The sequence below is a fragment of the Agrilus planipennis genome, unplaced genomic scaffold (assembly GCF_000699045.2).
Source record: "Agrilus planipennis isolate EAB-ADULT unplaced genomic scaffold, Apla_2.0 scaffold73, whole genome shotgun sequence".
In the NCBI taxonomy this organism is placed as follows: domain Eukaryota; kingdom Metazoa; phylum Arthropoda; class Insecta; order Coleoptera; family Buprestidae; genus Agrilus; species Agrilus planipennis.
The window spans coordinates 43,687-57,589 of record NW_020439682.1 but is presented as its reverse complement, the minus strand read 5'-3'; the positions used below and the strand labels follow the sequence as shown (position 1 = coordinate 57,589).

Below are 13,903 nucleotides of genomic sequence, written 5' to 3'. Positions count from 1 at the left end.
GGTCACAAGTACCTAAAATATTCATATTGCACAGGACGAAAAAGTCGCGGTCCGCTCAATTCACCGGAGTATTTTATATTTAATCGGACCGTCACTAGACCGATAGTGTGAATTGGGTTTAATTCTTTTTCATTCGTACTGTCGATCGGTCAACTCACAATTAAGTCACGGTCGGTCACAAGTAAAATATTCATAGTACACGGGACGGAATAGTCACGGTCCAGTCAATTCACCGTAGTATATGATTCCAACTTTGATCTCACCGTGACTAAACCGTGACTTGACCAATAGTGTGAATCGGACTTAAATGGAGCGCAAAAAATGTCAATAGGACAAACAGGAGGAAGGAAGATAAGGACTTTACTGAGAATAAAATCTCTGCCTTCGTTCAATCCTGCAGGTTTAAGTCCGACTCATACTGTCGATTAAGTCACGGTACGGTTACAGTCAAGTAAAATATTATAGCATACGTTTCATATAGCGACATTCTTACTAAGTATATGGAACAGTCAAGCCACGGTCCAGTCAATACACCGGGATATTTCTTTCCTACGATATCTGACCGTGACTAGACAGTAACTTAAACGATACTGTGAACTGGGCTTTAATCTCTTGTGGCGCACAAAAATCAATCGTCATCTCACAACATTTACTGCTAACTGCAGTGAGTATTTCATAGTATTACACAAAGTTGTCTACTTGATATCTGGTATCTCAGTTACTTGTTACTAACACAGAAAGCTTTAGCTAATCTGAATTTGTTTTCTCTTCTTTGCTACGATACTACAGAATATCGCATTTTACTGATAGAACCATCAATAGCCGCAACACGAAATGATGTTATTGATTAAACGTCTTATCTTTTGAACAAACTGTGCATGTGTAAAACAGTATTTTATGATAAAATTGATTTCTTACCGTCGTGCATTGGATCGATGGTGTGTATCATGAGCTGTAGTAGGCCATGTCTGAACTTGGCGCCCGTGTGATGATGCTGACCAGTCATTGGTGGCACTGGCGCCGTCTCCGACGCCGTCCGTGAAGTCACGCTACCTCCGGGCTGCGTCCCGACGCTTGTTTCACTTGATGTCGCCGCTGTGCCATGCTGAAATGACAGAAAACGTGCACGATTAACACTCTACAAGACGCATAGTAAGGGATATTTGATCCTACTTTTCTTATCCTCGATGAGGACGAAACATTTTATAAGTAGCTACTTATTGATTTGATGCGCATCATTGGAAAAATGCTATTGTTTTTATGAACCAGATCTAGACCAAACACGTATCTTTTTGTCAGTATTGAATACCTTCGTCCTTGAGTTGACAGTGAATCTGGTTCTGGTGAAAACTATAACCTTGTTCTTTCAAAACTCCAATCAAATGTCATTAAAGTTTACTTCATTTAAACTTAGCTTACATCCAGTAATCATTTCAAAACCTGACTAGTGATTTTTGCTGTAACCCGTATAGAAACTATTTTTGTCTAGTTATTATGATAAGGATTCATACCTATATTTACAATACTCTTTAGTTATTAACATGCTACATTTGTAAAAAAGTGGATAAAAGTTAGTTCCAAAACCGACGGTGGGGAACGTATTAAGTGAGATAAAAAGTGCGTTGGAATTTGGAAAATTCAGTTTGGGGAAAATAAATTGAAATTCCTAGAACCACACCACCGTGGACAATAAAAGCATGAAGCATCAGTTTTGGAGTTTAGATTGTTACTACAAGATAATCTTCTATCCTGAATAGGAGGAGTTAGCCCGTACATGAAACTTAATTAATTACCTCTTAAATCTACGTCCAAATTATAATAGCATTCACAAAACTGAGTTGAGTTATGTGAATTCTGGAAAATGTAAGACGACAAAATAATTTAAGAAAGTCCATACGTATCATCATCATCATCATCATCATCATCATCATAAGGTCGTCAGTCCTAAGACTGGTTGGACACACACCTCCACTATTTCCTATCCTGAACTAAACTTCGCATTTCCCTAAAACTAGAACAAACCACATCTTTAACTATTTGCGAACAGTAATCTAATCTAGGTCTACCTCTACCCCTCCTTTCTCCTGTTTCTGCCACTAATATGTCTCGAATTAGACCTTCATGCCTAAGAAGGTGTCCTACCAACCTATCTCGCCATTTCTTATTGACTTCCATAGAGTCCTCTGTTCTCCTATTCCAATACCTCTTCATTTCTAACCTTTTCTACCCTCGATATCCTCATCATCCGCCTATAACACCACATTTCGAACGCTTCTAACCTTTTCTTTTCCGCCGCGCCCACTGTCCATGTTTCGCACCCGTACAGCGCCGTGCTCCAAACATACACCTTTAACAACTTCTTTCAAATTTCTAAAGTAACCGTTCGCGAGCATAGAAGTGACTTCTTCTTATTAAAGGCGACACGACCCTGCGCTATCCTCTGCCCTATATCCCTACTACTCCTTCCATCCTGACTTATCTGACTTCCTAGGTATCTAAAATCAGCCACTTCTTCTCATTTTTCATCTCCTATCTTTATATTCGCTCTTTCCCTACTTTTTCTTCCCTTGCATACCAGTATTTTAGTTTCACTTTTATTTATTTTCATACAGTACTGATCTGTCAGTACCGCGTCCATTTTATTTAAAGCTAAAAAGAACCTATATAGATACCTACAAAGACATTTTAGAACGTGATTTTCTAAACGGATAGAAATAAAATTATTAATCTTTCTAAAAGTATAAAGGATAAGTACAAAAAAATGCAACAACGCTTGGTCTATCGGTGAATGTCACTGAAAAGATGAATTGCTTTCTTCTTCTGTAATAGTTTCATAGAAAAGATAAAAGATAAAGTAGGACATTTCATTACGGTCGAAAGAAAGGATCGTATAGATACATATTCACATACGTGCACACATCCTTTTCTTTAAAGCTTTTATCTGTACAGATAATAATGCAGGCTCTTCACTCGCTTCTTTAGAACTTTCGCTGTACATAATAATTTTACAGCAGCTCTAAAGATTTTGTCGTTTTTAATACATTAAGCCATTTAATATATTTCCCTTATTTGAAAAGTAATAAAGCTTTTTTCTATTTTAAATAAATGAATTTTTTTATCACTTCCTGAATGGATAATTTCGAAAATCTACAGCAATGTACAGTTGCGGCGCTTTAACGTGACACAAAAGTCGTATCGTTAATAAGTGTCGAAAGAAAGGGCAATGCAATAAAAAATTGTTTTCCACTTTCTTAAACAACATGAGCGACCACAGTAGCTACAATTGATTTGTTATTTTTCGATATGCAAAAATTTTTGTGGTAATTCATTTTTTTTTTCTTAAAATAAAACTAAGACGATTAACTTTTAAGTATTAAATTAATGTTCTTTTCTATAACGGCTGTAACTCACTATTTATTTAGTGACTGAAAATACCGTTCAAAAGTTCTATTTTGCAATTGATTAATGTTTTTGTATAAACCTGCCGTTCTCATCAAAGGTGTATTTGCTAAATCCGATCGAAGATTAAAACAACCATTTAGCATTCAATTAAGGGTGCCTGTAATATGCAATCTTTGTTTCCTGTAATTACATTTTCCGTGGTACTGAAATACAAGTATAGTTGGTTCGATCAAAATTGACAAAGTTCGCATTAAATTCTTTGTGAGAATTAACGTATCTTCTTTCTTGTTTCCACTTGGAACTGTAGTCATTTGTTGCGTTTTGAACACGCCCTTGTTAAGTTAGGAAATGTTTCATGAGTAGTACAGACAAAGTGAATAGAGAAAACCGAATAAAAGTAAGCGGTGCAGCGGTTAGAAGATCAGGATCGGCTTTATAACTTCCTCGTTGGAATTATATCTTTAAACAAACGTATTCTGTTTATTGCATCTTTTTCTGTTACACATTAATTGATGTAATGTTATTCCTTTTCTTTATTAGTGTCCGCTGCAATTCTTACCTGACATCTCTTTTCTATATTTGCTTGGAATTATATCTTTAAATAAGCGTCTTTATTTTCCTAAACCCTTGAATATGTTGAATTCTGTGATCTCCAATTCTGACAAAATGCTCAAATTCTGATTGTCTGCATCTGTTTCTGTTACACATCAATTGGTGCAATGTTATTCATTTTTCTTAATTAGTGTCCGCTGCAATTCCTGACGTCTCTTTTCTATGTTTAAAGTATTCCTTATAACGTCTGTCAGCAACCGCTCTAGTCTCGTTAGTAAGTTGAAAGAAGAAAGTAAATGTGATCTTTCTATTGCGGACTATGCCAATTTTGAAGGTCCCAACTATATTACCATGATTTATTAAGCATAAGCGATATAAATACACTTACTTGTTATATTACTTATAAGATGTATCATCGTATGGTGTCTTATATCTACCCCATCAAAGGGTTATAATCTACTATTTTTCATCGCACACAATTTTATGTTTCTACGTAATAAATTTTAATTACCTGTTTAAAATTGCGTGACAATAAATACGTATACGATTAATACAGAAACGATATGTAAGAGGCTCTGTTAGAAGCGCAATACTAGTCTTATTACATAAGGCACAGTGTGAAAGACTTGGCGATAATGGTGTAATAAGTAGCAGGTTACAGTGTAAGACGTCATAAACATCGCAAGGGCAACTTAATAGTCTTATTAGTGACGCTTTTACTAGGCCTTATAAAGCGTTAATTTACTGTAGCACATTAAAGGACGAACGCCGAAGTAAAGGGATGTATCTAAATTGTTTTCATCGTTATCACAACTGCCCTCTCACAGAAGCAGTAGCCGGTTCAAATTTATTGCGTAGATAAAATTCAATTTATTTTAATAGTTATTAATACTGTCAACTTTAATATAGGAAACGTCGTATACTTATATGAACTTAATAAATACGAAAATAGAAGTATTAGTATCTGTATAGAACACCTAACGCGCGTCAATCTACATATAATCCAACCAAACCTACCCTACCCTACCCTAACATAACCTAATTTAACCTCTAACGCGTGTAATGCTATAAATACACCATCTTTTTTTACAGCGATTTATATTGTAGCGAGCATGAGTGTGTTTGTGTGCGATTGGGCACACGTGTGCGTGAATGGGTTATCGATTCGCCGACTACCCGCAGGCGCCTTTCTTAATGTTCGCCGTATTTGTAAATGTGTGTGTCGTACCTGCTTTCTGGGAAAGCAGTTAAACAGTTCAAAGAAAAAAATAAACTATCCGGATGTTTCCAGAAGGTTCCAGGAAGTAAACAAAAAAGAGTATTCAAAGGAAGAGACGATCGCCGAAAGGGGGAAAAATAAATTAACCGTTGCAGAAATGAATCCAGAAATAAATTGACAGTTATAGCAGTGAAATAAATAGCGCAGTGAATAGTGATATATCAACAGTAGTGTAAATAAATAGTTTTTGTCGTTATCAATCTTAGAAATTTTGTTAAACCCACGAACATTACAAACTATTTTTAATATCCTGTATTATGAAGTATTTTAATATGGTTGTAGTATCACATTTTCAAGAATGAAAAAACTAATGCTGTGTACAGTAACTGTACTAGAAATAGTTCTTGCTGTTGGACGTTGAGCCGGTGTCTTTAAGGGGTGTCAAAGAGAAGGTGGAAACACTCTTGACCCATGAGAGTCATTGCATATATATGTATACAAAATGCTTACATAAGGTTATTCAAATTCAAGGATCTTCATTGGAAACCACAAGAGATGCAGAGTTAAGTACGTCTGAGTAATCAGGAAAACAGATTTCTTGAGCATTTCTCCTATGCATAGCAATGGTATGAACAAAAGACATTTTTATTTCATCCTGACATCTTTTACGAATCGTAAAATGACTATCTATTAACACATTTAATTCTAAGATGAAAGTAAGCTTATTGAGTTTAGTATTTCGATTTCGTTCCAACGCTTTTAAAATGAAAACTGTTGGATTGTTAAAAATGGGTCATAGAAAAAGAAGACATTGTGCTTGAATTTTGAGAGCACGTGACTCTAGTATTTTTGCTCAAAACTAAAACGTAATTGCCTATTCAGAAAACAGAAACAGCAATATTGAGGATTCCCGTACCAACCCCGCTTCTTTTTTGTTTCTTTCTTTCGTTAATTACGGGACGCCTTCTTTTGAAGGGTTGTTGGAGTTACTGTTTTGAAAGGATCCATTTGTTTCTTTTAAATTAAAACGAAAGCGAATGCAATGGCGAGTCGGGATTGTAATGGAAACCGGGTTCAGAAACGGACTCCTAATTAGTTTGTCAACAAATTACTGTCGTTAACGGTTAGTTGAATCTGAAAATCGAGGAGATATCTCTTTAAAACGAAATGAAATGGACGAAAATCGTTACTAAATTTTTTAAACCAACATCGCGCAAATTTAAAAAAGTGCGATTTTCTTGCTTTCAAAGATTTACTCGAAAAAGTACAATTCTTCTTCTTCTTTTAAGTTCAATTTGCTTTGATCTTAAATCAGAAAATGCAATGATCAAACGTCAGGTTCTTTGAATAAGAGGGAAACTATTTTGGCGCAAATATGATTATAATGAAATTAAAAACTAACAGGATACCACCCTTGAGGTCCAAACGGTCATCATTCCAGCATAAAGTGCGATTTTCTTGCTTTCAAAGATTTACTCGAAAAAGTACAATTCTTCTTCTTCTTTTAAGTTCAATTTGCTTTGATCTTAAATCAGAAAATGCAATGATCAAACGTCAGGTTCTTTGAATAAGAGGGAAACTATTTTGGCGCAAATATGATTATAATGAAATTAAAAACTAACAGGATACCACCCTTGAGGTCCAAACGGTCATCATTCCAGCATAAAATAATAAATAAATAAATATTTTCCCTGAAATCGCTTTTTTACAGTCTTTTCCTTTAATTAATCAATTTGTCCAATTTAAATAAGCGCCTTTAGATATTTTGGTATACTTCGTTTACTTTCTGTAGCGATGTGACCTTCAGTTTGACCGGCGCAAAGTAGAAAATAACAGCAATAAGCCAGAAAAGGAAGGAGACAACTCTCGGCCAAACTCTTAACCGGTGAGGAGCGTATAATCCGTACAGTACTGCACGGAAAAATTGACCATTTTATCCACTACAATTGCATTGCTCAAATGTGCTGTTATTGGTACCATTTACTACTGAAAATATCAACGAGATGTTTATTTATATTAGAAGACATATTAAAGGCTTTAACGCTTGTTTTCGACTCGCACTACTATTCATGATAGAACAAAACTTTTGGCAGGTACTGTATGGGAAAATATGTTTAAAAATAAGAGTCGAGAGTATAATGAGCTTTTTTCTCCCTACCTACGATTTTGCCAGCTCGCATCTAAGACATTGGAAGGGGCACAACGCTAGAAAAAGTAAATGAAGTATACTTACCATTTATTAATAATGATGGGTAGGTAAAAATCAACCTGAAACGTTTTTTTAATTGCCAAAACGCTTAATTGTATAACTATTTAGTGTTAATCACTTCTAAATTGACATTTAAGGCATTTCTATAACTACGAAAACTAAGAACAGGATAAAAAATATATGAAATATTTCAGTTAGTAGTAGATGATAATACACTGTCATAATATTCTCCTGGATCAGATTTCAACTTTACACTTCACCTTTTATCATAATACGTATGAAAATCTGTCAGGACTAGATAAGTAATTATCCGTATACCAAGGACACATACATATGTACGTAAACAGGTACTTGTACGATACTGTCAGCTAATTTATCCTGTGGTAACGTTCATGGATGAAATACTATACAATAGGTACAGGAAGGTAATACAGTAGAAAATAATAATTTGAAGTGTAACCAGACTAAATAGGGCATACTCCTAAAGGATTTACGTAGGGTATCTACTTTAGGGTCACATCGGTCTAAATAGGACATGGCGTGTAAGGGTGTTGCTGCATTCTGTTGCTATTAATAAAATCTGAAGGTTGNAAACAGGTACTTGTACGATACTGTCAGCTAATTTATCCTGTGGTAACGTTCATGGATGAAATACTATACAATAGGTACAGGAAGGTAATACAGTAGAAAATAATAATTTGAAGTGTAACTCTTAATGATTAATAGTTCACTAGACTACACTGTGTTCTCACTTGAATCTTTGTTCTCGACTGTGCAACATACTGTGGGAAATAACGTCATACATACTTCGAAATAACGAACGTATATTAAGCATTAACTAGCAAACGTTTCATTCCAAATGGAAGGCCATTAGAAGACATTGCTTGTTAACTTTACACACTGCATTAACAATGACTACGATTTTTTTGTCTGCGTTAACACAAGTGAGTCAATATAACAAAAAAAATGTACTCATCACAGCAGCGAGTTAAACGTTAGTCCTAACACGCTCATTTGCTTGTGTCGTTTATTAATTATTACTATTCTTGTCTATACCTAGAAAATCAGATAACGAAGATCGCCGCAACGCTACCCTGTAGTACAATATACAGCGAGCCAATATATTACATGTATTGTTGCACTATAATATTTTTATTTCTCAATAGTGCAAGGTATTTACTTTGTAAATGATCAATTTATTAGAGCTATTTTTCACCAATTATTTATAATCAATTAACTATTTAAGGCTAATTTTCAACATCATTTTAAGGTTGTCAGTCTGTCAGTAAGACTGGTTGGACACGCACCTCCACACATTCCTATATGCTTTACTACTCCTTCCGTCCTGACTTATCTGACTTCCTAGATACCTAAAATCAGCCACTTCTTCTAATTTTTCGTCTCCTATCTTTAAATTCGCTCTTTCCCTACTTTTTATTCCGTTGCATACCAGTATTTCTGTTTTACTTTTATTTATTTTCATACGGTACTGTTTTGTCAATACTGCTACATCATTTGGAAATCTAAGCATACCAATATTTTGCTCCTGTATATCTATCCCTACAGTTGTACTGTCTTTAATGATATTGATCGCGTCTTCGATGTATAGATTAAAAAGTAGCGGTGACAGTGTGCATCCCATCTGACTCCCTTCCTGATATTTACTTTTTTACGTTGCAGCCCCAGCTCTTTATACAAACTAAGTATCACTCTTCTATCTCTGTAACTCATCCCTACATTTTTAAGTATATTTAACATCTTGTCCATTTAACATTGTCAAAAGCTTTTTCTAAATCTACAAATCCTATGTACGCACTCTTCCCTTTTTCCATAATGTTAGAATGGCCTTCCGCTTTCCTCTATTTCTTCTAAACCCAAATTGACCTTCCCCTAATAGTTCTTCCGCCCTTTTTTCCGTCCTCCTCTGTACAATTGTAGTTAAGATTTTTGACGCATTAAATTAAATGAGAATTATTGTATAAAATTTTTTCTTGTCTCAATAGCGCACGAATTACTCCCTCGGTCATGTAGTAGTCAAGTTAGAAAATGTCAAAGAAGTAATGTTCTTTTGCCATATGAGAGATCTACCCATTAAAAATTTTGGGGACCAAATCTTGAGATTTGGGCTTTCATCAGAATATGGTTGTTTAAACGTATTATTTTTCTGTGACAAAATTATTTTAATTGGTCAAGTGGCAGAAAGAAAGGGAAAAATCCATATATTCAAAATCTGAACCAGATAGTTAAACATTAGATGAATTGCGACCAGTGAAAGACCTTCTGGGTCAACTACTGACACACACCAGGAGTTTACCGTATGCATTGTGAATGTAGCAAGGACTACATTTATAGAACATGAACGAGCAATGAGACTACACTCAGCTCTGGGAAATAGGCAGCATTACACAGTTTAAAGATACAACCGCCCCAATTAAGTCTTCGGGCTTTAGAAATAGAATAAAATGCTAACAATGTAAACGAAGACGATTAAAAATCCACATTGAAAAATTAAAAATGTGTCATCTACCGGAAAAAAAGTAAAAACCATCCACCATAACAATTCCGATATCATTACCAAACCATATCAGTCACCATTGAAGATGCCGCTAGTAAGGAACGGTGAAACGTTTGGAGCAACGGAATCCCAGGAGCAAGGCAAAACAGTCCGAAAAACAATATCGAATAGAGCCCCAGGCCTGGTTGGCAATTCCATCAGCAAAAGGTTTGCAGACAAGGGTCAAAATAGGCGATTTATTTCTGAAACAATGTGACATCCTGGAACCACCGAGGGGCCTTTCAAATTCGTCCTTGCGTCTAAATGAATTGTCTCGAAAATTCGCAGTGATTCACAGGAGTGGACAAACAAGGTTCCGTTGCAAAATTTTGCGGGAAATGTGCAATAATTACGTTTGTACACTTCGTAGCGGAGCGTATAATCCGTACAGTACTGCACGGAAAAATTGACCATTTTATCTACTACAATTGCATTGCTCAAATTTGCTGTTGTTGGTATCGTTTACTACTGAAAATATCAACGAGATGTTTATTTATATTTGAAGACATATTAAAGGCTTTAACGCTTGATTTCGACTCGCACTACTATTCATGATTGAACAAAACTTTTGGCAGGTACTGTATGAAAAAGTATGTTTAATGAACAAGAGTCGAGAGTATAATGAGNGGCCAGAAAAGGAAGGAGACAACTCTCGGCCAAACTCTTAACCGGTGAGGAGCGTATAATCCGTACAGTACTGCACGGAAAAATTGACCATTTTATCTACTACAATTGCATTGCTCAAATGTGCTGTTGTTAGTACCGTTTACTACTGAAAATATCAACGAGATGTTTATTTATATTTGAAGACATATTAAAGGCTTTAACGCTTGATTTCGACTCGCACTACTATTCATGATTGAACAAAACTTTTGGCAGGTACTGTATGAAAAAGTATGTTTAAAGAACAACAGTCGAGAGTATAATGAGCTTCTTTCTCCTTACCTACGATTTTACCAGCGCGCATCTAAGACATTAAAAGGGGCATATCGCTAGAGAAAGTAAATGAAAGATATATGTTACTTTAAAGTAATAATGATGTCGTTAAGGCGGTTGTACTTGGCTTATTACAAAGGATGACTTTCGGACATCTACCTAATAATTTGATGGTTGGTAGTGATGAACCAACTAATTGACTTTCGCTTTGACGGTTTATTAATGACAGTTTTTCTTTATGTTTTAATCAAGCTTTTTTATAGTGCGTGATTGAAATATTACTGAAGGAACCACAATAGAATGGGGTCATGGCAACCTCCTGTACAATCGATGAAGCTTCTGGAGGAGTTCAACAAAAAGCTGGAATGTAGCACCATAGTAAGCACGTATTCGATTCAACTTTATCAATCGTTAATAAAAAAATTGATTAAAAAAACATTCTGACATTTTTAATTATTAATAGTGGTTAATATGGAATATTAATGTGAAAATTCAAATTTCTATCCACTGCAAACTACTTGTTCGGGTTCGATTCCCGGCGGGTGTGTGACAACGCCAACAATTTTCCCTCATTAACCTTGATTTTCACATTAATATTTAAAAAACAATGCATAAAGTTCCATATTTACTTTGGACATGCAGGCATCTATTTAATTGAGTAGATATCTTTTAATTTGTAAGGAATTAAATGATTTGAATTTTTGTATGAACTAGAACATTACCACAGAGGACCAAATCCACCCGACTACTTCAACTATACAGTAATTAATCCTTTAAATAATATTTCATAGTCATTAATTCCGAAAGTCTGTCCCTACCCTTAAGCTCTGTAAAAGGATTTCCATGTACCCTTCTGCAGGATTAAGGTAACAGTTCTACCAATATACACACATACGTACATAAAATACAATATTCAAATTAAGTCAATGCTTATTATTGATTTTCTGTAACTACATCACAACAAATTATTCTTATTGAAAATAAATGGGGATAAATATATTGTCCTAATTGGTTCAGGATGATTATCCCTCGGGAGACCGCTTGTTTTAATACATATGAGAAGCTAAAACAAGGATGTTTATAATATTTGTCATTCAGATGAAACCTATATATAGCGTAACTTTTTGGAGAGAGTTATAACTACAATAAAAGTTAAACAAAAACTTTGAAAAACAGATTTCAGCATACAATTCAGACTTTCAACGGTACAGCCATTGTAAAATACGCTTTAACTTTGACAAATTATCAACAAGGTCAAAGACAAAACTAATTAATGGAATCCATTAGTCATGAGCCAGTTAATAGTTACAAAACACAAAATTCGTGCTTCAATATCTCTCAACAACTTTATCAAAGTAAGCCAACCATTTATACATTTAAAAAATGACAGATTGATTAGAAGTTGTCCATTTTATAGTTAGCAGAATATTTTTGTTTGAGAAATTTGTAAGCTAATGTTTGAATTTAATAATGTCATCGGGGGTATGGTTAACGCCAGTTCAAGAACTACAATTGCAACAGCAAAAGAATGTAGTTTTAGAAAAAAGTACAATTGTAAGTATCTATATATCTACTATTCACGTCAAATAACAGCTAGAATCATCATCACAAGGTCGTCAGTCCTAAGACTGGTTGGACACGTACCTCCACTCTTTCCTATCCTGAGCTAAACTTCGCATTTCCCTAAAACTAGAACAACCCACATCCTTAACCATTTGCGAACAATAATCTAATATAGGTCTACCTCTACCCCTCCTAACTTCCGTTTCTGCCTCTGACTAGACCTTCATGCCTGAGAAGGTGTCCTACTAACCTATCTCGGCTATTTCTTATCGACTTCCATAGAGTCCTCTATTCTCTTACTCTTTCTAATACCTCTTAATTTCTAGCCTTCTCTATCCACGGTATCCTCATCACTCGCTTATAACACCACATTTCGAAGGCTTCTAACCTTTCCTTTTCCGCCACGTCCACTGTCTATGTATCGCACCCGTATAACGCAGTGCTCCAAACATACACCTTTAACAACCTTTTTCGAATTTCTAAATTAACCGTTCGCGAGCATAGAAGTGACTTCTTTTTATTGAAGGCGATACGACCCTGCGCTATCCTTTGCTTTATATCCTTACTATTCCTTCCGCCCTGACTTATCCGACGTCCTAGATATCTAAAATCGGCCACTTCTTCTAATTCTTCGTCTCCTATCTTTACATCCGCTCTTTCCCTACTTTTCCCTCCCTTACTAGAAAAGAAAGCTAGAAAAGAAAATTAAAAAAATTACAATCAGGATTATAAGCGTTAATATTAATGATAACTAGTGATCACCTAGAGAGTGGCACAATGACCTTTTTCTATGGCTTTGATTTTGATCAACATTCCGACATATGTACCTGTCAACTGATACCACTCAGGGGTTCCGTCTATGAGAATATCCCTATAGCCTTGATATATCTACAGGTCCAATTGAAATGATCGTCGCTGAAAATTGGAACATTTTTTGGCAATAATTTCATTAAACCACATACTAATTACGAACGCCTTTCAGTCACACAAACGTAAGCCGTGTGACTAGTCGTTCTGCACTCTTTTTTACTGAATGTAAATTGATACGATTTATATTGTTTCAGCCACCCCCAAAAGTGGATTTAGAACATGAAATACATTATTTTAGTGATCGTATAGTACAAGACAAGAAAAAATATTACGACCGATTCTTCGAATTTACACGGCCTTTCCCGTTATTCGATAAGCGAAAAACTAGAGATAATAGGCATTTTCTTCCTGATATTTGGTACAACATTTATGAGCAGGTTTGTATCATGTCACTAAATATCAACCTTTAAGGCTTTTGACGTGACAACGTCTTATAATTCGATGGAGCCGGCTGCACGCACGAAAAAACATGACTCATGCGGCGTTACCTAGCTCTGAGGCGTTCCATTTAAGGCTTGAAGTGCAAGCGAGAGCGCGGAACGAGCGACAAAGAGGTACAATCGGCCTCCGCGTTCGGCAGCGTTCGACATCTGTCTCT

General features: G+C 35.4%; 1 protein-coding gene across 1 annotated transcript in view; it reads right to left on the bottom strand.

Moving 5' to 3' along the window:
- Positions 1–13,903, bottom strand: part of LOC108732411 (sodium/potassium/calcium exchanger Nckx30C) — a 79,044-nt gene that overhangs the window by 41,228 nt on the left and 23,913 nt on the right. Inside the window, exon 3 of the mRNA XM_025979421.1 lies at positions 919–1,105. Within this exon, the coding sequence (XP_025835206.1) occupies positions 919–1,105 (187 nt within the window). The remainder of the gene's footprint in view (positions 1–918; positions 1,106–13,903) is intronic.